Source organism: Pezoporus occidentalis, unplaced genomic scaffold (assembly GCF_034315485.1).
Source record: "Pezoporus occidentalis ecotype Australia unplaced genomic scaffold, CSIRO_AGI_Poc_V1 ctg2, whole genome shotgun sequence".
NCBI lineage: Eukaryota > Metazoa > Chordata > Aves > Psittaciformes > Psittacidae > Pezoporus > Pezoporus occidentalis.
In genome coordinates, this window is record NW_026913855.1 from 8,047,053 (window position 1) to 8,072,703 (window position 25,651).

Sequence of the window (25,651 nt, forward strand, 5' to 3'; positions counted from 1 at the left end):
ACATGCTTATCTATATACTATTTCTCCGTATATCACATGAGATACAGCAATGAAATCCAGTTTCTATAGGATATCACACAAAGGAAGAGTCCCTTAGTTTTTTCTCCCTTCCATTACAGAGGTCACCATGAGCAAATCTCTCTGTCAAGCCTAATGATTGATTGTTAAAGGCAGAAACATTGCAAAGCATGCTAAAACAAAGAAATAACAAGGCAAAAAGTGGATTAAGCACTAGCTTGTAAGAAAAATCAAAAGCCACAGCCTGTCAAGAGAAGAAAAATATAAGTATATTAAACACATACTTTGGAGGATAAGGAGCCAGGTCTAAATATTTATTACTAGTGCAAAATGTCTGCCTTCAGGTGCCTGGCCATCCAAAAAGTGGGCAAACAAACTGTCACTTGAAAATATATCTTACATCTTTCTGTCAAGGAATCTTAAGCCAAGGATATCTCAACATTCTTGTGTTCTCTGATACTTTCCCAAACAATCCCTTTGCAAATGACTTAGTGCACTACATCCCACAGTCCTTATTTTCAAAGCAAAACACAAGCTTTGCCCCAATCCTGACTGCATTATTCTACTTAATTCTGTTAAGCCACTGCCTGTCAAACCAAGAGGAAAGAAGCTTCTAGTCTTCTAGATAATAGAGGACCATGTTGCAACCTATCTGCCACATGACAATTTTTACTGTTCATCCAAACATAGAATTTCTTACAATGCAGTTCAGACGGCCAATTCACCTCCTCTATAGACTCAGCCCAGCTAGTAAACTATGTATCAGACTCAGATGTATTCTTTTCTTTCTATACTTTTTTGCTGCTGTTCCAACCTCCTAAACTATACACAGAGCAAATCATGATACTGTCCAACCTCCAAGATGTCAGAATGTAGACTATCCCAATAAGGTATTTTTTGTTCAAACAATTTGGAGCGAACAACACAAAGCTGGTGTGGATTTTTCAAGCCCCTTTTCAGATCCTTACCTGGAGAGTATTAAAGATCCACCAAGCTACTCACTGCCAGTTAAATGTGAGCTGTCCATATGAACAGAGCAAGCAGAAAATCAGCACTGACCTGGCTATGCTGGGGGCTTCAGCAGACTTCAAAGCTTCTTACTTTTTCGGATATTGTACATAAGTAGAGAACAGAGTGAGCAGACAGAGGGGAGCAATCCTTTGGAAAAGCAAGAAGGCAGAAGGAGCGGATGCTTTTCTTAAACTCCAGGAGATTGAAGAAAGAAAAGCAGCAAGTACCTCCTGACCAGAAATAGTTATTTTTCTAGAATAAAGCAATGTACACAGATTAGAGAAAGGAATTTTGGTTGTTTTTTTTTTTTTTGTTTGGTTGGGGTTTTTTTTGGTGGCGATATTGTTTTGGTGGTGGTGTGCTTTTGTTGGTTGGTTTCCTTGGTTGCTTGTTTTGGTTTGCTTGTTTTGTTTCTTTTCCCCAGAATCCTCAGAAAGCTCAGCTTCCTGCTGGTGGCAGATGGGATGAAAAGACCCTGTATTTCTTCGTACTCACACCTATCAAAACAATACCAAAAAATCTGGATATTAGCTGTAAGTGCCTCACCAACAGTCATGTCAGTGCAAGGACTAAAATACCCAGACTGTGACAGCAGCAGGAGAACAAGACATAAGCAGTGAGCCACCTAAGCCCAAACATCAGAGGCAAGAAGCAGGCAGTTTATTCCCCATGAGCTTTTCCCTCTTTTCAAGTTGATCCATAACTTGCTGACAAGACTTTTTTTTCCTTCCTTTTTTTGACTCATGCTACAGAAGCTACATCCACAGCCTCAAGCTGGGCCAGGTTCCTCAGTGCTTAACAGGAAAGCTGATGTAATTAAGTGCAGCTCTAATTTTCCCAAAGTAATCTACATCTAAGCTATATTCCCTCTGAAGTTATAATCTCTCAGCATTATTTATAAGGCAAAGAAAACCATACTTGTACCGCAATACAATATAGTTCTTTGTGAGAAATGTAACATTTCCCTTTTATATTTTTCTTTCTTCAAATATGCAATAAAACATGCACAAAATACTACATGGAATATGCCCCATTGGCAGGAATATTTTTTTAAGGATAATAAAATGTCAGGAAAGGAAGCTCAAGATACATTAGTCATTTCTTTTAGAGGGACCATGCTTCACTAATACTGCCAAGTCTGTTGATTAAGATGAATAAAAACCATTGGAAATGCATTTTCAATAAGCATCAGTGGCCTTAGCAAGTATCTTTTACAGAAAAAGAAACAGGCACAAATGTTTGCTATGCTTCTGGATGACTGATACATTTTTCAACTAAACAGTGTTGTGTATTCTGTAATTTAAACTGTCAAAGTGGTGACTGTACAATTTGTCCGTACATAAAAAAAATATGCTTTTGCTTAGGGTTGGTGAGCAAAGTGAAAGTTGTGTGGTCTAACTGACAATATTTTGCATGCCACGGCAGTTACACATCATCTAAGATGCTGTAGCAGCCCCTACCATATTCTTTTACTAACTGAGATTTTAAAGGAGTTATATTAGTCAAGAAATGCTATCAAGTCATTCCTGCTGTAACAGCACATACACCTATTGACTGCACAAATTATACAACAGACTTAGCAGTCAGTCTCAGAATAATTCTCTCATATCTTTACACAGTACCTAAACATAGGAAACCCAAAATCCTCATTTTGACTTCATTGTAAAACCATACTATGAAGAAAAGTGGGATTACAATGAAGTCACTTTTCCTCCTTTCCAAAACTTCATTTTCTTTCTATATTGAGGCATAACATGCTCTGACAGACAATGAAACTGCAACTACAGTACTTCCACTTGCTCTGGCACTGAAGTGGCTTTTGTAATTCAAACCATCTGTTTAAAATTATTTTTGTTCAACATCTTCACTGAGCATTTTAGGGATTATAATAACAAAAGACATCTGTTTTAAATTTTAAATGTGGTTCAGAAAAGCACATCCAAACCTGAGGCAAAAACCTCAAAGAATATTTAATTTTCTTTTTAACATTACTTGATAATCAAAATTACTCTGCCTGCCATGCCAAAACCTTTCAAGGAGAAATTTGACTATGGCCTGCAAGGCGCCAATAAAACATCAAGTGTTCTAATACTTGAATGTACTGCAAATCACTTAGCCCAATGTCAACCTACATAATTTTCTCTGAATTATTCTGTAAACATGGAAAATTGTACCCACAAGTCTCCCAGGCACAAAAACATACTTAAAACCGATACTGACAACAGGACATCATTGATAAAGTGTACATGGGTACTTCTGTAAGAAATGATGACTGCTTTGAGGCATGAAAGATTAAAAAGAGCATCACCCTTTGGCAGCACTTCAGCCAAGTGGAGAAAAACCCCCAAAGAATAGAAATTCAGCTTTACATCTGCTCGGTATGCAGGCAGCTACAAATTCAGAACTCGGAAAAAGGAAAACACAACAACAACAAACCCTCGGTGGTTTTGCTGTGAATCATCTATTTCACTGGACAACAGAATTTGATGGAGGGGATGTGGTGGAGGGGTGGAGGGCTATATCTATTTTCAAGAGGTATTTGCAAATCTTCTTCTGTATTTCTTGACTTCTGGGTATTTCAGCAATACTCTTATCAACAAGTCTTCTTCAAGCATCACTGTTTTACAGCTTCATGTCATATTTTCAACTTAAGATGGACTGTTTAATTCCTTTTGTGCTTCCAAGAACACCAAAAGGCTTGCATTACTCAGATTTCTCCATTATTGCAAAAAACTAGGATTTTTTTTTTTTATCATTTTTTTTTCTTGGAGATCTTGTAATCAGATTTTTAGTATTACAAGCTTTGAGATATACTTTTGGTAAAGGAAGGTCAGCCTGAGAGTGTCTAACAGAACCCAGTCCACCAACCACCACAGCTGTTAGGGTCAAGGGACAAGTGGCACTTAAGAAAAACACAAGCACAGGAAGACAGCTTGCTATATCAGTCTTGCTGTCTCACTGCAGCCCTCCATGGCAAATCAAGGCTGAAGGAAAGCCTCCCGAGATATTTTTAAAGCGACTTTCAAAACTAAAGACAAAAGCAATAAAGTATATGCACCAATACAAGCAGTACAGTTCCTCCCCTTAGCAATAAAAGGGACAAGGATCAAACTCTTTAAAGTCATACAACAAATATTAACATAGAGCACACAGGGAAAATATTGGAAAAAGAACAATTTTTAGGTGCAATGAGCTTGGCAAAAGCAGCTTGCAAATATATTCTGTATACACACAAAGGAAACACCCTTTCAAAATAAAACAAACAGTGCTTAAAGTATGTTCCACAGAAGCTAGTGGGACTAAGGAAGACTTTAAAGAGCTGACAGAAGTTGTTTGTCTTTATTAAAGTCACATTTTCTTATCAATATCAACCATTACAAATAAACAAGAATTACCTCAAATAGTAACAAGCCACATCTGTTGAATCTTGCACACAAGCCTGTGAATGCTAATTTGCCAATACCAAAAGGAAAAAAAAAGGACTAAAAGACAACCTTCCAAGCATTCAGTAGTACTCTCAATGAAAGGAATAAGGAAGTCAAATAATCAATTTGTAGGTTCCCTTGCTTTCAAAGTTTTTTTTTTAAAAAAAAAAAAACACAAAAAAACAAAGCCAAAACAAGACCTTTAGAACTTTTGAATTCAAAAGTCCTACTTAATTATCCTAGCCAGTTGAATATAATGCATTACTGAATGCTATTCAACTGGCTAGCATAATTGTTATTTTATTTATCTTTCCCTACCAAACTTCAGTTCACAGCAAAGCTGACACAGACTGAGGTAAGTTAAATTTCCCACCGAGAACAGAAACTCATTTAAAGCCTGAGGAAAGCAATCCAAATCAGAGACACATTGTACAACACAATTCATTGATAAGCACAGCTCTGAAGAGCAACCTGCGAGCACGGTGATGGCCAGTGCTCACCCGGGACATGGACATATAGCCCCCACCTGCAGCAGGCAGGCACTCTATGGGTCCCGCACCCCTACCAGCCCCCACAAAGCCAATGGTGCTCATCGGTACAACCAAGTTTTCAGGACCAGAACAGACCCAAGTCCCTAGGTAACCCCATTCTGAAAACACACTGTCAGAAATCACTGCTTCATCATAAAGAAATAAGCACAAAGGGAGGGGAGAGTATGGGGCATGTTTTCAATTCCTTCAATCACCACATGAAACAAACTATTCTATAGAAATTGCAATAGCCAAGTTGTGAAATGCAGAACAAGATAAAGAGGCTGGTTCATATCACCTTCAAGAAAGCACTCAAGTTCTCAACTAGTAGTGTAAGTATATACAGTATTTGTCCAACGATACTTGGAGGTCTAGTAAGAAATCCATATGCAAAGGAGTTACCTCCTCTTCAACTAGTGGCCATACTTACAACGTATTCACATAAATAGAGTATTCCTAAGTGTGCATAAGGCTGTGCACAAAGCTATCCACTACCCATCCAAACTATAAGTTACTGCAGCCTGAAATACTTAGTTTAGAATTAAGTTCTTTTTGCTCCTCAGCAATCTCTATTGCCATGGTAAGCAGCATTCATTATCATTCTTGATATATCAACTTGTAAACACCCTCTGTTGAAACCCTGTGAACTTATTGTTTTTTTTAAACAAAGCCAGGCCACTTTTCATTTCTGGAAGACACCTTTACTTTTTGGCTGCTGACCTTTTCAATGTCAAGCCTCAGTTGCCTAGGCCTCCACAAAGCTTCAATGAAAGACACCTTAAATTCAGGCAAAACAGCTTTTCATTTGAATAGAAGTATCTTTAGACCTCAGAACTCAAGAATCACTTTACAATTACGGTTTTCATACTTCAGCACATTGTTTCCTTTCTCCATCCACATGATCCTTCACTATGGCATAGCACACCATCTTAGAGCTAACTTATACAACTGCTTTCTGTGCAGCCAGCATTTCCAGGCAATACACACCATCTTCCAGACTACAGTGAGTGAAGCCCAAGCAATTGAAGTGTTTGTGGTGTCTTAAAAGGACCTATCTTTTTTTTTTTAAAAAAGGTCCTATCTTTTGTTCCCAAATTATGTCTCCTTACTCAACTGTAACAGTTGAGTGAGTTTTCCCCATCTATTCATTCTCACAAAAACATAATACACACATTATGAAGCATGAACAAGTTCTCTGTAGCACTCCTCAGTCTCTGAGTGTGTTTACTTACTGTATTTTTGATGGTAGGCTTCCAAAAATCCACTGTTCATAGTAATGCTTCAAAACAACAGTTTTAGAGATGGAAAAACAAACACAAACTTACACAAACTTTGATTCAAAGGGATTTAGGGGGTTTTGTTTTGTTTTGTTTAATTCTGGTCCTTATCAGACATCATGGGAGATAACATTTTTGGTGAGGCAGACAATATTTCCAAGAGCCCCTTCATACTGCTGTACTACTTCGACTTCAAACCCCAATTTAACAAGCACTTTCTAAAGTCAGCTTCTCCAAGTAAAGCTGCAACTGTACTTGACACACAGGTAACTATTAACCTGCGATATAAGCCATCCTCCTTAAAATAACATACCCTTAAAACTGGAAGGGACAGATACAGTTTCAGAGAAATGACAGAAGTCTTTAACCACAAACCACCACCATTATGAGTCTTAACACCTGCACTATTCTGCTCCTGCAGCATACAAAAATATTTTTGAAGTTAAAGTGTTGACAAAGCACTAAAATTCAATTTTTTAAGGTATTAAAATAACCATAAAGACTGTTAACTTCTGAAAAGTTTATTCTAAAAGGAGGTGAAAGTCTTAAACATATATAGATAAAGATTCAGGTAGCTCCATGTTAGAAGAAAATGTAAGTAAGAGTTCATGGAACTCACAGATCTGCACTGTTTTAAAGCAAATATCAGATTGGCTCAGATTTTCCTCATTCTGTTCCCTGTGTCTTGATTGGGATTCCAATCAGATGGAAAAAGCCTACCCTACTTCACTCACTAGAATACATTAATTTATACATTTCAAGTGTCCAGAACAGAAAACCTCAATATGGACCTAATGGAATTATGTAGCAATTGAAACACAAACCCCCTTGTAACTTGACTTGCAGTGCGCAGTCACTCTGAGAGCAACTGACACTGCACCAGAGCAGCACAGGAATAGAGAGAACCCAAAACTGGTCATATATTTAAGGTCATTGAACTTCATCAGCTCAAGATTTAGCACCCCCACCAAAATCAACACAGTAAAAGCAAAGACTTAAATTTCTCTACTTATTTTCCATCTCAAGTACTTCCAGTTTTACATTATTTTAGGGGAGGGATGGTGAAAAAGATTGGTCCTTACTGTAGCAGCACACGAGTCGGCAGAAATCAGACCCCTAAAAGGTAGAATGTAGTGTCCGAGCTACATTTAACAACTCCAAGACACATGCAAACACGACCGATCGCCACTAGAGGCTGCTACAGGACATCAGTTTTTCCCCTCCATTTCAAGGAGGAGGCACCCCACCACCCGCGTATCAACTATTATCAAGTTGATAATTAATATGTTTTAACACTGCAGAAAGGAAAAGCGTAAGATTTCCTTAAGGGTTCCTATTTCTACCGGCGCAGCAACACTGAAATGTTTTTGTTCTTATTTTTATTGTGGTCCGAGTCAAATTTTAAAGCATTTTCAATACACCACCATTTTACCCCATGCAACAACCAGTTCACATTCCACTACTTACTTTTTGCATAGTATCGACAACGCAAAACAGTAATATAGCAAAAAAAGTCAAAGTTTATTACAGCACAGTGGAAAATTGATTACACTGCTTACAAAAATTCATGCAAATTAAAAACACAAGGGAAGTGCCAGCCAGAATGGTTTGGGTTGGAAAAGACCTTAAGATCATCATGTTCCAACCCCCCTGCCACGGGCAGGGACTCCTCACACTAGACCATGTTGCCTAAGGCTCTGTCCAACCTGGCCTTAAATACTGCCAGCAACGGAGCATTTACCACTTTGGACAACCTGTTCCAGTGCCTCACCAACCTAACAGTAAAGAACTCCTTATATCTAACTTGAACTCCCTCTGTTTAAGTTTGAGCCCATTGCCCCTTGTTCTATCACTACAGTCCCTCAGGAAGAGTCCCTCTCCAGCAACCTTGTAAGTCCCCTTCAGATACTGGAAGGCTGCTGTGAGTCTCCACACAGCCTTCTCTTCTCCAGGCTGAGTAGTCTTTTGTAGAAAATTCGCATGATATGGCAAGGGTTTGCTGTCACAGTACTGAATACAGCTTCTAGATCTAGAAATCTTAATAAGGCCCAGTAAATTTTAAAGGTTGTACTTATAATCTTGATTCAACAGTTTTTAATTATTTGCAAAGACTGAAACATGTCAGGATCAATGCAAATTCTTATCAGTATTTTGATCCCAACTTTGCTTTCAGTAAAGCAAGTAATTCCTACTGAATCAGCTTTACGCAAACACAAATCTGGCAAGTATAGTGGGAACGGGACATGATTTTCAAAAACAGAAGATACCAGAGCTGACCCCATTCTGTACCATTTTTAGCGAGCTGAACTTCCACTCAGGAGCAAACACCAGCTGTTGCTACACTCTGGCTGTTTCTTGCCAGGTTACACCTCCACATCACACTCCCAGACACACAAGTTATCACCAGATGTGCTTACACTGCCCCTCCCCCTGATTTCAGGCCGGAGCCAACACAACCTAGGAGATTACGCGGGAAGGCCGGCGGGTCTCATGGGGCCCGGGTCCTGAAGACGAGCTCCAAACCCTCCGCCCCAGCAACACCCCTATACCGCAGGCTGTGCAGCCGCCCAGAGCGCCCAGAGCCCTCCGGGAGCCGGGAAGTGCAGGCCAGAACCCGCCCCACAACCAGGACCAGGGGCCCACCACCCCCAAGCCCCCGAAGGAAGCGCCCACTGCGCACGCGCCAGCACTCACTCATCTCCCTCGCAGTGAGCCCCGGCCGCTTCCGCTTCCGCCTGCCTGCTCCCGCGCCCCCGCACAGACTCCACCCTCCGGCCCCGCCCTCCGTTGCGCCCCGGCTCCCGCGGCGGAGGGGGCGGGCGTGCGGCCGGCAGGAGAGGGGCTCTGGGTTTCCGAGCGCTGCTCGCGGTTGGTCCTGGAAGCTCTCGCGAGAGTTGTGATCCGGAAGTGGCAGTGGTGTTCGTGGGAGGTGGCTGAGGTGGTGGTAGGAGGAGGAGGAGGAGGGAGCCGTCATTGCCGCCGCTGGCGGCAGCGTCCGCAACAGTGAAGCGGGCTGGCAGTTGCCCCGGCCTTCCTAGAAGTGGCTGCGGCGGTGGCGGCTCCGCTCAGGCTTTGCCGGGGTAACGCCTTGGTAGTGGTCGCGCCGTGTTGGGCTGTAAGATGGCGGCGGCGGGCGGGGGCAGCAGCGTGAACCCCTTCCTCAGCGACTCCGAGGAGGACGAGCCTGAGGAGTCCAGGCCCGGCGGCGGCAGCAGTAGCAGCAACGAGCCCGGGGGGCCGGTGTACCCGCAGCAGCAGCAGGAGGCGGTAGTGGCCGCGGGGAGCCCCGATGAGTTGCCGGGTTTGCGTGCGGCGGCACCGGGCGATGCTGGCGGCGGGGTGGGGGCGGGCGGCGGGACCTGCGCAGGGGAGCCGGCGCGGGTGCCGATGGACGCGATAGCGGCGCAGCTTCTGCGGGACCAGTTCTTGCTGACGGCGCTGGAGCTACACACGGAGCTGCTGGAGAGCGGCCGGGAGCTGCCCCGACTCCGCGATTTCTTCTCCAACCCGGGGAACTTCGAGCGGCAGAGTGGCACGCCGCCCGCCGGCGGGGCCCTGAGCGGGCTGGGCGGCAGCGTGCTTGGGGGAGCTGGCGGCAGGGAGCCCGGGACCGGGCAGCTCAGTAAGTGACCCTGGCTCGGGGAAGGGTGCGGCGGGTTGTACGGGAGAGGAATCGGGGCTGGCCGGGGATAATTCATGGCGCGGCACTTTGCCTGGTGAGTGTCTCCAGGGAAGCTGGGCGGCCAGGGAGGTCGGTTTGTATTGCTTTGTGTTTTCTGCAACCCGCGTGTGTGGAGCTGGGGGAGGCCGAAGGAGTCATTCGGGGGCTGAGGAGATGGGGTGTCAGGACTGGTGTTACTCTGGTCCTTCTCACGGACTTGATCGAGCTTCAGTGTTTCCATGAAGATCATGCGTGTGCCAAACGCGGAAGAAGTGTGAGTGACGGAGATTTTAGCTTGAATTTTCAGTAGTCTCGTGGTGTAGGCTTAATTTTTAACTGCCTTGGGGTTTCGTTTGCCGTCTTTAGTGACTGCTGTCAAGAGACAAACTATAGGTAGCTAGGAGAAAGTTGGGGTTTAAGCCATGGCTGCCTTTTGTCAAAAATGGGGTGTCAGGAGCTAGCATGTTATTTCTGCTGATGCATTGGAATGACAAGGTCATGCAACGATAGATCTGAATTTCACAGGTCATGCACAATTAATACAATGTTTCCTATAATTAATGCTGGAGTGTTTACCAAGTGTCTGCAGCCGTTGAGTAACCTTTCTGGGATCTGGAGTTAGAGAGCAGTAAATTTATTGAGTTACCATATCTTTAATGAGAAAAAGCAGTGCAGGTATTTGGACTATCATCGCATAGCTGGCCTTGCAAGTTCTTGAGTTTTAGTAGTAGAGCAGATGGCCTAGAAAAGAATCAGTTGTGTATTTTATCAATGTTACTGTCAAGAAACAGAATTCTAATAAGGAAGTGGCTTGTGGAAGTGGCTTTGAGAGAGAGAAGATGCCCAGACACAGCACTCATGAAGACTTAATGAACTCACAGGAAAAGTATTGAAGTGAAAGGAGTTGTGGTTATCGCTTTAAAGACTTGTTTATGTGTATGTGCATTCTAAAACACCTAAATTTTGAAAATAGCCCCTAGCATTTTGTAAATAGTCCCATAGAATCCTAGAACGGTTAGGGCTGGAAATGACTTTAAGATCATCTAGTTCCAACCCCTCTGCCGTAAGCTCTGTCCAACCTGGCCTTGAACACTGCCAAGGATGGAGCATTTGCCACTTGTTTAAGCAGCTTGTTCCAGTGCCTCACCACCTTCACAATAAAGAACTTCCTCCTTATATCTAACCATACTTTTGTTTTTTTTTAAAAAATACGTTTCTAATGTTGCAAAGACATGCAGTTAGACTTAAAATTTAGAAATAACTGATAGTATCTATATGGCTGGATAATGGACATCTGAGCTTTAAATTTGTTACTGTTTTTCAATATCTTAAAATGGTATGGATTTTTTTTTCATGATGTGTTGTTTATATTTTGGTTATTGTGTTTGTGAGTACTTAGGATTTCATACTTGGCTTTGTCTAAGAGCTTCAGTGTGGTGGTCTTCATACTAAGATAGGTGAATGTTGGAAAAACTTGTGCTTTAAGGCTTCAAACCAATATATATTTTCGTTTTATTAAAAGCAGCATCCTTGGGGATTCCAGTCAATTCAACTGCTTGATTAAACTTTCTGTTTTTCTTTGTTGACATACTGTTTCCAGTTATTGATAATATGCATATTCCAGTAGAGTCAGAAAAACACCAGCCTGTGTAACTGTGGTGTAATACATTAAAAAAAAATGATCTCTTATACTCCTAGAACAATGTACACTTATGTGAGGACATCTTAATGATTATATTATGTTAACCTGCTGAATGATAGATGAGGATGGGACATAACTATTAAAAAAGGGAGGGAAAGGATGGGACATTAAAATTTATTTTGGAGCAGTTTAATAATACTGAGGTGTGCTGAAATTAACATGCTAGAGCTTATGTTAAAGGTTAAATGTCAGTGTTGTGGATTCTGGTATCTACAGCTTGGAGTGTGGTTCTCCAAGGATTTTTATTTTTTTTTTTCTCAACAATGATTCAAAGGGCAGTTTATATTGAGTGACACTGAAAGGTGACAGATCCAGAGCAATGGAAAAAAATGTATTTTTGTATAGCTCAAGTAGATTTTTGTACTTACTGCCTTCAGACTTTCTTGCACTTTGGAGTCTAGCATTGAGCTAGCAATTGTGACAGTGCTGTTCATCCTGATTGTGGTTAGTGTCAGCAGGAGCTGATAGCCTTATGCCTCTGAATTTATACCAGTTTCCAATATTAAAAAATGGAAAATTGTATGGTCTTTCTAGGAGTTCTTTTCACTTTCTTGTTAAACATCTGTTATTACTGTATTTACATAGAGGATAAGCCACAGGTCAAATCCAGTAGTAAGTCTAAATAGTTCCTAAGTTAGTTAAAAAGTTTAGGTTTTTGGGGGGAGATCCTGTCTGTTGTGCTTATACTTGTGGATCCTCACATGGAGACTTGCAGAGGGTGTATTTGAGAGTAGTGCAGGTACCTTCTTTTGCTGTAGCATGCCAAAAGGTATTTGAGAATAAACCAATAGCTTTCCTCACAGAAACTGTTGATGCAGAAAGTAGCAGAGTTTGGCATGATTGTCATTTCAAGGTCACTTGGATTTAATGCTTTAGTAAAGAAAAATTCTTAATGTGATCAGATAAAAAAGTTATTTGTTTCTGTTGATACCTAAAGTCAGAATTTCTTCTCAGCACTAGCTTTGTACTTACTCCTCCATGCCCCCCAAATTAGATGAATTTCTGTGGGTTTACGCTGAGTTTTTTGATAATTTGAGTGGATGGAGAAAAAGTATGACTGGCAATTCTTCTTGAATGTGAAGTATGTTTGGAATGCTGCCTGAGGATTTCCACTGAGCAATGGAAACCTTTCATACTGTGTGTTCCTGTACAGAATAGGAGAATTTCGGTGCAAGTGTTGATTGGCACTTCTCAGAATCCTTTTAGGCAAGCTGAACTATGAGTGCAGGCTATATTTTTTTAATCTTCCTCCCTCCCTCCCCCATCTTTCTGTTCATATACTGCTATAAAGAGATTTTGATGAAGTATCATAGGATTTAAACAACTAGCATCATGTGGTAAGCTAGTGACTTAAACACTGTTTTGTCTTTGAACCGTGCTTCAGAATGCTTAGTTACAAAAGCAGAGATAGTCAGATGACTTGGATTTCCTAGGTTTTTTGCAAAAACACCCTTCCATTCTCCAGCAGCGATAATGTCGCAGCTGCAAAGAGAGTAAGATATATTGTAATGAAAAATATGGAAATGTGGATTGTGTCTAGCAATTTTGCTCTTCTCTGTGAAGGAGTCAGTACTGTTCTTTTAGATGCACAGTACTTGTGTATAGTCATTTCTTCATGTCCTGTATCTCTGATAGACCTTTCCGAACTTCTATGACAGCTTCTTCCATTTGTTTCAATAACAGTAGCTCTATATCTGCTAGACCCTTTTGGTAACCACTTTTCTAATGCTGCCTCTGTGAGTGGTATGGTGGAATTTCCTTCTTCATACAGTATTCCAGATATTTTACAAGGCTTTAGTTAGCACCCACATATTAAATTTGTATACAGTACAGACTGAGATACTTGAAATTTAAAAATAAAAAAATAAAACTGTCACCTGTCTCATCCCTATTGCCGATCCAGGAATGTTCTCCCGTATATACAGATGACAGTAACTCAAGCTTGAGCTTTCTGGGTGAAGAAACTTTTTTTTATTTTTATATATATGTGTGTATATATATATATATATATATTTTCATATGATTGCTATGGTGGTCTTTGATTGCTATGCTTGGCAAATGCCCTTTCCTGAAGGGATTCAGGGACACTGTTAGAACTAGCTTTAGTCTTAAAATCAGTCCTTTATTTTGTCTTCATGTCTACAAAAGCTTAACATTCTCAACATTTAAAATGGCTTTATGAAAATCATAAAGAAGGGGTTTAAACATTATTTACATAGATGTTTTTTTCAGGATGCGATTTGCTTCTAGTTATTTCCAAAATAAAGTTGTTTACAGAATTATCACTGAGTAGCAAGGGTACCATGTAACCATATTATATTTTACCTTGTAGTAATTTATTTGCCTGTTCTTGTTCCCTTAGGATGTTTATAGATATGTTAAGGGAATTTAGCTGCTGTGGTCCTGACTTTCTGTTCTGTCCCTTTGCCAGAGTCACTGCTACTTTCCTCTGCTGGAGAAGGCAGAAGTGAACCTCTATATAGGCACTGTAGCTAGTTCAGTTATTTGTGAGTTTAACCATGCCTTGGTTGAAAGCTTCAGCAAAGTAGGCTTTGTGCTGAAGCAGCACAGATTTCCTTCTGGCAGTTTTGCTGATGGAGAAAGGAGAGATTTTGGTGGGGGGCTGGGTGGAGAGAAAGGGAACAGCAAAAAGATTATCTAGAATTTTGTGTTTCAGAACTAACCATTGAAAACTTCTTTAAACTTCCCTGTACATAATGTGAATTCTGCATAAGTTACATCAAGTTTCCTGTAACTTTTCTTCCTTTGAGAATTATCTTTTTCTTGACTGAAGATGTGATTTGTGCATTCTGTTCAGCTGAGAGAATGCTTGCTGGAAATTTCATTGTTATCTGGTATAAAAAGATTTATCCAGTATTTGCAAGCAAGTCATGATCAAGTAGGTGTTGATCTCAGCTTTGTTGGAAGCTGATCTGTGTGTAGTTCATCATCTCTGTTAATTTAAAAATTGTAAAGCTTCCTTATTTTATAAATTCATAATCAATGAAAATATGGAAAAATCTTTTTCAGAACTTCTCATGCTTTAGAACTAAGATCTGCCACAAATTCTAAATTAGGTAATTCATATATATATGTATGGAATTATTTATAGCATCAGAAATCTTTTTCCTATCGGTATATAAAGATAAGTCATAAACACGTTGTTTTGTGTTCAAAGTTATAACTCTTTATTGTCAATGTATTACTTACATTTGGTTTTTTACTGTGGCTTTTCTAAAGATGCGGAGTTGAGAAACTGAGTTGAATTCTTCTCTAGGATACGTAAAAACTTTGAGACATTTAGCAAAGATCATAGGCCTTGTATTTTTCATTTATGATGCATGTGCCTGAAGCATGGCCCAGACTATAGTGAGTTTGTTAATCAAAAAGATTGGGGGCGGAAGTAAAGATTTTCTACTTCCCCTTGATCCCCCTGCTTTCTTTAAGACAGACCAAACTGGGAAAGACTGAGAAATACTGAAGTCTTTCCCCTGGTGCACCACAGGGGAGATGCAATTTACTTTCTCCCTTCCTGCAATATAACACTGCATGATGGTGATGCAACTGATTACTTTGTTGCTGAATTGAAGGAAATACTGTTATGTAAAAAACTCAGAGACTAAGAATTTCGTATTTATGTAAAAAGTGCTTTTTAATCTTGGTTTGATGTTGGAGGGGAGAGAGATACAACAGTTGTCCTGTCATTTATGAAGCTGTTGGAGTAAGAGAAATTATGGTAGAAATAGTCACAGAATCCACAGGATGGTTGACGTTGTCCGAGACCTTGAGGTCCAAGCAGGGTCACCTGGAGCCAGTTGCCCAGGACCGTGTCCAGGTGGCTTTTGAGTATGTCCAAGGATGGAGACCCCACAATCTCCGTGTGCAACCTGTGTCAGTGCTGTCACCTGAACAATAGAAAGTGTTTAATGATGTTCAGAGGGAATCTCTTGTGTTTCAGTTTGTGCTCATTGACTCTGGTCCTGTCACTGAGCACTGCTGAGATGAGCCTGGCTCCATCCTCTTTGCACCCTCTTTTCAGGTATTTATACACACTGAGATTCCCCCCTAAGCCTGCTTTTCTCCAGGGTGAACAGCCCCAGTTCTCTTAGCCTCTCTTCATAGGAGAGATGCTTCAGTCTCTAGTTGCTAGATTTTGAGGGTTTTTTTTATATATTTTTCAATTGTTTATAGAATCCACCTGGACACACACTGCTAAAACTTAACTGGAACATATACTACTGTCCTGAGATAAATATAGAAATCAGGAAAAGGGGGATCATACTAGAATTGGAATAAAAAGAAAACTGAGAGAATGGAATGCCTGAAAATTAAGATTAATATTATCTATACACTTTAAATAGTCCCTCAGCAAAGGCAGCCATTTAAGGAGTAGATTGATACAATTTTGCTTGATGTCAGAGAGTATAACGGAAAGCTGGGTTACTGCAGAGAATGGAAAAATAACTTGTAATGCAAGTTAATTGATACATTTTGGGAAATGCAGTGCTGCAACATCAACCATATGGAGTTGATTTTTATGCTTTTTATGCTTTCTGATTTCTTCTGAAGCCACCTGGGGTCTTGAGTTGGAAGAAGCACCTCTGTGCCATGCTCTGTCCCCTAGCTTTTTTGCTTTGGGAAGCTCTAGTAGCTCAAGCATGCTACAGCACTTATGTACAGAGCCAGGCTGGGTTTAATGTTTTCCCCAATGTCGGATGCCCCTGGAACTCAGTGTTCACTGCAGCAACATTCAAATGGCTTGGTGCATTTTTCCTCATGAGCTTATGCTGTGTCCCTGTCATAGGAGTGAAGGTTGTCTTTTTACTGCAGTGTATCTGCAGAGTATTTGTTTTACCTATCTAGTGATTGTTTTTTGGTTGTAGTGATTTGTTTTAGTGATTATGAGGTTTTTACTTTTGGGGTTTTTTGTTGTTTTTTTTTTCCTGCTGTTCTTGATTAGCAAGCATAGGTTAGTTTTCTCCAAGTAGCTTTAAGGTTTTTACCCTCATATACTTTCTATGAATTTTCATATTTGTTAGTAATATGAAATAGGTTAACACAATGACCATCTGTTTGGTCAATCTGTTGTGGCTTGCCCAGCATGGACTACTACTGTGATCATCCAGAATGCCTGTTCTAGTAATTTGTTAGTGGATTGCTCTGGCATTTTGAAAGTTAGTTTTATTCTAGTTGCTTTATTTAACTCTGTTTCCTTTTAGTTTAATGATGATATGAGGACTTCTTTTCAGAACATACCAACCTTGAAAATTCAGGTCTCATTGAGTAAGAACATCTGGAAGAACAAAAGAAGCAACTGCAAAACAAGGTTGATACGTGTTTACAGTTCAGTGTCTGCTGCAGTGAATGGCTTTAAAGCTCTTAGTTCCATCTTCTTCATCATCATCATCATCATCATCGCCTGGGACATGGAACTGTTCCAACTGTTGGTGGAACAAGTCCAGAGAAGGGCCACGAGGATGATCAGGGGACTGGAGCACCTCCCGTATGAGGATAGGCTGACAAAGTTGGGTCTGTTCAGCCTGGAGAAGAGAAGGCTGCATGAAGACCTCATAGCAGCCTTCCAGTATCTGAAGGGGGCCTATAGGAATGCTGGGGAGGGACTCTTCATTAGGGACTGTATTGATAGGACAAGGAGTAATGGGTTAAAACAGGGGAAGTTTAGATGGGATATAAGGAAGAAATTCTTTCCTGTTAGGGTGGTGAGGCACTGGAATAGGTTGCCCAGGGAGGTTGTGAATGCTCCATCCCTGGCAGTGTTCAAGACCAGGTTGGACGAGGCCTTGGGTGATATGGTTTAGTGTGAGGTGTCCCTGCCCATGGCAGGGGGGTTGGAACTAGATGATCTTAAGGTTCTTTCCAGCCCTAACTATTCTATGACTTCGCAAACAAAGATGTGGGAAGGGCTTTACCCATGCTTACTGCAAGTGCGCTGATGACTAAAAAGGCCAATGTGAGGTAGGCAAATTCAGTTGCAAAAAGCACAGTGAAAAGTCTCCTTGGGTGGTATAGGCGGGCCACGATTCTTTCTATGTTGTCTTTTCTCCTCGAGACTAGTTCTGCGTGAGTTCTCAAAGGAGACAATGGCGTTATGTATGGTGAGTCTCCAAGTCTCCCAATTGGAGGCCAAGGTGGACCACTGATGGTAGTCAATATGGCCAAGGCTAAGATATTGTTTCAGTGAGTCCTTATATCTCTTTTTTGGGGCACTTCTCTTGTGGCAACCGGTGGCAAGTTCACCATAAAACATGAACTTAGGGGGGCGGTGATCCTTCATCCTAAAGAACGTGCCCTGCCCAGCGCAGCTGCAATTTCAACAATATGGCCTCGATACTGGTGACCCCTGCCTGTTCAAGGACAGTAACATTTGACACATAGTCAGTCCAGTGAATGTTTAGAATTGTACAGAGGCAGCACTGATGAAAGTGTTCAAGGAGTCGCAGGTGATGGCAGTAGATAACCCATGATTCAGACCCATATAAAAGAGTAGACAGTACAAGTTCCATCTTAGAGTTATCTTAAAGATGTGGAACATGTTGATCTGGTAAAATTTACTCTGCAAGTTCAAATTGGTTTAAAAAACTGACACATAAGTCTGTTAGTACCATAAAGGTGTTATGCTATACCAGGTATCTGCTGCCACAGATCAAGTTTTCTTTGCTGGCTGATGTAGTATTGGTAAGCTTGGAACAAGTTGAAACAAGCCAGACATTTTAAATGCAGCAGCCATATAAGACTTGTCAAAGTAATAGTGCTTCAGAGTTGTCTTGTGAAATTTGGGAAGGCTTAAAGAAATTTTTGGTGTTATTTATGGAGAACTAGTTTCATTTATTCATATGTATTGCACAACATACCTATTTCAGTTGCTACATAATGCAGACACAGATACAAACTGAACTGTAGATCACTTGTGAAATTGTTAATGATGTCTGATCCTTTGATTTAATGTAGGAAGGACTCCATTAGAGTTTTTCAGGTTTTTGCACTATCCCACATCTTCTGTGAGTGCTGTCCATCTTGCCAGATGGTTTCTTCACATATACATATGTGCAGTTCAGTACTAATACAGGGCTTAAGCAACTGCAAGTATATATAATAGGAAGCTATTTTTTTTTCTCCCAGATAGTCTCTGTCCCCAGTTTCCCTGGTTTCTGCTGGTTTGTGCCTTTGATATTGTGCAGGACAGCTGAAAATGCAAATTATTCAAGGACATGCTTTTCCGGACAAGTATCTCTACGGGAGAGCAAGCCATCTCTTGTACGGCCATAAGAGCTGGTTTAATCTGGGTCTGGAATGTTTAAAGTAGGTAAAATACCTGGTTTACTGACTTCTCTTTAGCTATCAGAAACATCTAAAATACATACTTATACACTTGCATTTCCTTAGGACTGAACTTCAGCATTTCTTTTATTGTACCTGTACCACAGAGAGAAAAAATGAAAAAGTAAAAGCATGCAAAGTGAATGTCTTGTACAAGTGTACTACTATTATTACTTCTTGAACTTCAAGGAAAAATACAGAGTTCTTCGTCTTCGTATGCTCCATTTGGTTAATTGTTAGTGTGTGACAATGTGTTTTCCTGTGAACTCAGAGAAATGTAACAACTTATTGGCTGCTTTACCAACTAGTAATTTTAAAAATCAATTTAGGTCTCATCCAGATAGCTTCTGAAAGATTTAATTCTTAATTTTTTTTTCTTCTGCCTTTCTGCCAAGAAGTAATTGTTTTGTTTGTCAGTGGTTTTAGCTGATTTATAATGTGCTTATGTAAAGATTATTCAATAATCCATTTTTATGGAAGACTGCAACTGATTTCTGCATAATTCATGTACTGTGAAACTATGGTTAATACGATCCCTCTTGCTGTCCCTTTAGGTAAGCTGGTAAAAATAAATTGGTTGTACCATCAGAGTGAACGAAACTTAACCTTTTTCATCTTGCATATGTCATTTGAAAGGGATTTGAACTTTAAACTACCATTTTAGTTTGTTTTTTTTTTACATTTTCCTCTTCATATAGTTAAGTTCAGGTTTCAGTGAAAGAGCTGAATATGCCTCGGGAACATAAGCTGTCAGCAGAAATCTGTATGTCATACAGGTAGCAGTTCTGGGAATAAGAAAGGAGTTAAATTCTCTTCCTCTGGAATGAAGCAATCGCTGAAGCAGTACAAGTTTAAAAGTGAAACATGGCAGTGAACCTGATTTTTAACTTCACAAAAGACATTAAAAAAATTGCATTTTTTAGCAAATGGGTTAAAAGAACTTTTTAGCTTTGAGTATCTAATATGTATCTTAGCTTTCTGATTTTTGTTAATCCTTTTTCAGTGTTAGAGGTAAAAGACAAGAACTATACACATGCTCTCTGTAACTTTTCCAGTCTCTCTCCTGGTATTTCACCAGTATGAGCGATGAGAGGCCTAAGCCTTTTTCATGTGTTTTCTATGCACCTCTGTGGCAGACTTTTGTTCCATATTGCAGTAATGTGCTTTCTGGAGTTGTTTATACCTAGTTGTCAAAACAGTTTTTATGTTGCTTTATTGTTTCTGAAACAAACTGACAGCAGTTATTTTTTCAGTGTTTACTAGGAAAGCCTTTAGCAAAAATAAGTTGTTGATAAAGTGTTCTAACTCAGGATACTACAAAAAGAAGTATAAAATCCAGATACAGAAGATTGTTGGTAAGAATGTGCGCACCATGACAGCACAATGGCTTCATGCTGCTGTGTTGCATTGGGTTTTTTTTCCTAGAAAAGAAACAGAATGCACCCAAAGCGTACTTCTCCTTTTCAGCAGTTTCCCCCGGCAAGATTCTGCCTTGATGCTCTTGCCAAGTAACTTATATCTAAGGGTTCAGTGTACTGGAGTACAACTATTTGTACTTCAGAAAAATGGTGAAGTTTCGCATTCTTCAGGGGAGCTATGTGACTGAGCACAGCCCTTCCCTTGCTGATTCCTCTCCTTCAAAGGTCTGCTCATTTTGCTGGTGAATGAGGCAGTTTGGTTGCCAGCAGGGAGGTACCATGTTAGACCAGTCAGTCTCACCTCTGTGCCTGGCAAAATCTTGGAGCAGATTCTCCTGGAAGGCATGCTAAGGTACAGGAAAAACAACAAGGTGGTTGGTGACAGCCAGCATGGCTTCACTAAGGGGAAATCCTGCCTGACCAATTTGGTGGCCTTCTATGATGGGGCTACGGAACTGATGGACAGGAGTAGAGCAGTTGAGGTCATTTACCTGGACTTGTGCAAAGCATTCGACACTGTCCCACACGACATCCTTGTCTCTAAATTGGAGCAACATCAATTTGATAGGTGGACCACTCGGTGGATAAAGAACTGGCTGGATGGCCACACGCAAAGAGGTGTGGTCAGTGGCTCAGTGTCCGACTGGAGACCAGTAACGAGTGGTGTCTCTCAGGGATCGCTGTTGGGATCGGTCTTGTTTAACATCTTTGTTGCTGACATGGACAGTGGGATTGAGTGCGCCCTCAGCAAGTTTGCCGATGACACCAAGCTGTGTGGTTCAGTTGATAGGCTGGAGGGAAGGAATGCCATCCAGAGGGACCTTGACACGCTTGTGAGGTGGGCTGATGCCAACCTCATGAAGTTTAACCATGCCAAGTGCAAGGTCCTACACCTGGGTCGGAGCAATCCCAGGCACAGCTACAGGTTGGGCAGAGAAGAGATTGAGAGCAGCCCTGTGGAGAAGGACTTGGGGGTGTTGATCAATGAGAGACTCAACATGAGCCGGCTTCAGTGTGCACTTGCAGCCCAGAAAGCCAACTATATCCCGGGCTGCATCAAAAGGAGCGTGACTAGCAGGTTGAAGGAGATGATCCTGCCCCTCTGCTTTGCTCTTGTGAGACCTCACCTGGAGTATTGTGTACAGTTCTGGTGTCCTCAACATAAAAAGGACATGGAACTGTTGGAACAAGTCCAGAGAAGGGCCACGAGGATGATCAGGAGGCTGGAGCACCTCCTGTATGAAGACAGGCGAGAAAGTTGGGTCTGTTCAGCCTGGAGAAGAGAAGACTGCATGGAGACCTCATAGCAGCCTTCCAATATCTGAAGGGGGCCTATAGGGATGCTGGGGAGGGACTCTTCATTAGGGACTGTAGTGATAGGACAAGGGGTAATGGGTTAAAACTTAAGCAGGGGAAGTTTAGATTGGATATAAGGAGGAAATTCTTTCCTGTTAGGGTGGTGAGGCACTGGAATAGGTTGCCCAGGGAGGTTGTGAATGCTCCATCCCTGGCAGTGTTCAAGGCTGGGTTGGACAGAGCCTTGGGTGATATGTTTTAGTGTGAGGTGTCCCTGCCCATGGCAGGGGGGTTGGAACTAGATGATCTTAAGGTCCTTTCCAACCCAAACTATTCTATGATTCTATGTTCACCCTCTGATCCTTTGTTGAGAGGTAAATCCTTAATAGAAGCATAAGATTTGATGTTATGTTATTTTGTATTTCCCTGGATGATGGCATTGGTCTCAGGAGAGAAATCTCCACAGACGACTGCCTACAAAGGCAGTGGTAAAGAGTGAGGCAACAGGTGCAGTTACCCCCATGGTGGTGACAATTTGGGTAGGTGAAGTTACAGGGCAGAACTGCTGCTGTTCAGCTTTGGGCAGCCTTCAGCAGAGCTCTGCCAGGCAGCAGTGTCTGTGCCATGACTCTGCTGTCGATGATGGATCTGGCAGAGCCTTCCAGCCATTACCTTCCAGGTAGTATGTTCAGTTAACTGTCTCATTTAGCTTTTCTTCTCACTGTGTTATCCCATGCCTGGTACTTTAGTAGGCTCTATCAGAAATCCGTCTTTGCTGTTTAAACCCACTGCGTAAGTCCACATGTGGTGCTTGGCTCTGTTTCTTGAGAAGCTTCCACATGATATGCAATGATAGCTCCAAAATTCGTTTTGCCTACTCCCAGTGGGGCAGGGTCCTTTTCACTAGTGCTGCTGTGGCTTTTGATAGGAGCAGCAGCACCCTTTGCTGCTTGCTGTCCCTTCAGCCTTGCTTCCACAGCAGCTGTGCCCGGGGGCAGAGACTGCAGTGTAGCCAAGGCAGGCAAGGGCCATGTGGCCTCACAAGCTTTGCAGTATGAGTGCAAAGGGTGGAGTGGCCATTTGGACTTCACCCCGCCTGGCTGTGGTGGAAGTCTGTCTTTCCATGTGGGTAGCAGAGTACCTGCACGAGCACTGAAGGCAAAGGAAGCAGCTTCCGCATGGCTGCTTTTCCTGCTGCTTGCAACACTTGTTTCAGTGGGAGCTGTGGCAGCTGTGGTTGGGCTTTCCCCATAGCTGGGACTTGGCAGGATGTACCTTAGCACTGATGATTCATTGATGCCTGTGGAGCCAGTTTGGCCTGGAAATACCTCAGCTGAAGTGCTTCAACACAGATGGCCTCTTACCTTAGTAGCAAGAAGCAGTTCTGTAGCCACACCATGTATTTTAAGAGGCAGTATCCTGTAGCAAAGTAACAATTTAGTTTGACTGGTGTTATGGAAGTTACAATCTCCCAAGTTGAGTTCTGCAGTATGTATCAATACAGTTGTCTGTTACTGTTTCATTTCCTTCTACCTTCATTTGGATAGCTGTGCGCAGTTCACTGTGTAGATTCATGTTCCACCAATGTGCTGTGTAAAATAAGTTTTGATTTTGCACCTTATCTTTGGATTGAACACTGTGGACATAATGACATCTAGCGCCCAGATTAGCTTGGTTTACTAATGACAGCATGCTTGGGTAATGATGTTATGTGGGCAGGTAATTTTGTACTGGGAAGGAGGATCAGCATTACTGGGAAAGAGAAGTGCTGGTAGCAGGTAACAGGCCATAAAGCTGGTGTTCCTTAGCACATCATTGCTTGGTTTAATCAGTATGAATCCAGATATTTGCATCTGTGCAATGCTAACCTGTTAAAAAGAGTGTGTCAGATGTTTGCTGTTATCATGAACACTGATGAGGAGAAATGCTGCAGTTTGTGTAGATGTGGTGCTTAAGGCAGTTTCTAGGGATTCAAATAATGAAACCCTTTGGTTGTGTTTAGTTTCTAGAAGGACTGTTAAGGTTGTGAAATTGATTTTGTGAATTAAGATTATACAACTGCTTATGATTTTAAATGTGTTCTGTTGTGTACATCCTTTGATGGACTTTGATTACCCCATGCTTTTTTTTTCTGGGCAACTGTGGGGGTTTTGTGTGTGTTTGCTTATTTTTTTCCAGGAAGTTTTTTGCTGTTTTGGCAAATAAGTTTTTGGCTTATGACTGGTTTTGTTTCATCAATTGTAAGGGGGAGAGCCTTTGCCTCTCAAATGTGCCACTAGTCATATGAAGAAGGTTTTGTTGCTTATAGCTTTGGGTGCTTAAATAATTATGATGTGGTTGACTTCACCTGAAAATTTGAGTGTTGTTTCTCTGATGCTACTGGCTTCATAACAGAAACAGAAAATTAATCTATGAACATGGCAAAATTGCAGGAGGAAACAGAGTTGTATTTCTATTTTTGGCATAGCTGGGTCACTTTTCTTAAACATCAGATTTTAATTGCGATCTCTGTTTGAATATTGTGTGTTTCTTTAACTTGAGTCTTTAAGTTGATTTAAAAAAAAAAAATGATCTTGCAGCTCCAGTTAAATAAATTGAGCAGTACTTACTGAACAAGCTGTTAGCAGTTTTGAAAAAAAGCTCTGAAGATTTTCATGCTGTGCATGCAAAATTCATATTCACTTTTGAACTTAAGCATTCTGAAGATTTTTCTCTGTGTATAAAATCTGGTTTATTTTCACAACAATCCATTTTGCAGAGATGCTGCTGAGAGAGTTTGTACTATGATGCACTATGGAACCGCCTAGAGAGAATTATTAAATCACATTAATATCTGGAAAAAATGGGGTAGATAAGACCAAAACCTGCAAACAGTGAGTTTTAAAAATAAATACTTATTAGAGACTCATTGAAGAGCATACAGTCTGTTTCATTGACTGAATGACAAAGTATAGTCCGGGGGGGGGAAAACAGTGGTTAAGCATAAGCTCTATGATATCATATACTTCATGCTCATGAAACAGACAAATTAGGGTTGCCAGGCACTTCAGGTTTGGTACTGTGTAACAGTGCAAGAGTTGGCAACTTTAGTATTCTCTATCGCTTTTTTAGGTGAGTGTAGATGCTTTAATCAGTCTCAGTCCAGGTGTTTTTATTTTAGTCTAGTGCTGGCCTATATGTAGGGAGGCTGCCACAAAGCCTTAAGGGACAACGAGGCTTAAATATAACAAAAAGAAACTCATTAATAGATATTTGTGTTTTTAACATAATGCAGAACTGGGAGCAGGTGGGGGGGATTTAAATACTTTTTATGATGGTAGTCACGCCAGAATTTGACAAGTGATGAAATTGCTTCTATTTCCACTGACAGTTATAAGGGTTTTTGACAGCCTGATCAGATTAGTTCTTTGTGAATGTGACAACAGCTCTAACATAATTAAAATTATTTCTGAAGTGCTACATAGAAATTAATTTCAAAAGGAGGGGAAAGATACTAAGTTAGTTAATACGATTTTTGATGTTCAATTGTGCTAGGGATGTGTTCTATTTATTTTGGGTTCTGTCATCAAGTAATTGCGCATTTTTCTAATAAAAAGGCGAATGTGTATTTTAAAGACTTGAAATTATCAAAATTGCTTTTTAATTAAACATACCACTTTCTACCCAAAATGAAAGCTGTCAAGGTCAAATCAAAGCCTTGTGCTGGTTACTGAATTTAATGATTTTTTTTTTCTTCATAATTTAATTCTAGACTCTGAATATTATACCTGCAGTAGCATGATCTGTAGTTGCTTTGCTTTGATTTGGCTAGGTAATAAATTCCTTAGTAAATGTTCTATTAAGTAGGAAGGTGCTGAAGTTAATGGCTAGATTCAAGAGAGATGTAAAAAAGTATTTGGTCACCTTAACAGGCCTTAAAATACCAGAAAAGGGAAAATGAAGTAGTGTTTTTGCAGCAGTTATAGGTTTCTGTGG

The 25,651-nt window shown here is 41.0% G+C and overlaps 2 protein-coding genes across 8 annotated transcripts in view; one reads left to right on the top strand and one right to left on the bottom strand.

The window, feature by feature from the left end:
• PIGN (phosphatidylinositol glycan anchor biosynthesis class N) overlaps positions 1-8,964 on the bottom strand; it is a 101,583-nt gene extending 92,619 nt beyond the window's left edge. The window contains exon 1 of one of the 2 annotated variants that reach the window (XM_062617718.1): positions 8,942-8,964. In XM_062617718.1, the coding sequence (XP_062473702.1) occupies positions 8,942-8,959 (18 nt within the window). In that variant the 5' untranslated portion in view covers positions 8,960-8,964. Of the gene's footprint in view, positions 1-1,020; positions 1,043-8,941 lie in introns of those variants that run through there. The other variant, XM_062617719.1, reaches the window with a different exon arrangement.
• A 232-nt stretch (positions 8,965-9,196) lies between these two features.
• The window catches only part of RELCH (RAB11 binding and LisH domain, coiled-coil and HEAT repeat containing), a 74,639-nt gene continuing 58,184 nt past the window's right edge, over positions 9,197-25,651 (top strand). For 2 of the 6 annotated variants that reach the window (XR_009964587.1, XM_062617714.1), the window contains exon 1: positions 9,197-9,883. Coding sequence is in view for 5 of the 6 variants with exons in the window: in XM_062617714.1 (XP_062473698.1) it covers positions 9,382-9,883 (502 nt within the window). In the remaining variant the exon portion in view is untranslated. The remainder of the gene's footprint in view (positions 9,884-25,651) is intronic. The other 4 variants (XM_062617709.1, XM_062617711.1, XM_062617710.1 and 1 more) reach the window with 3 other exon arrangements.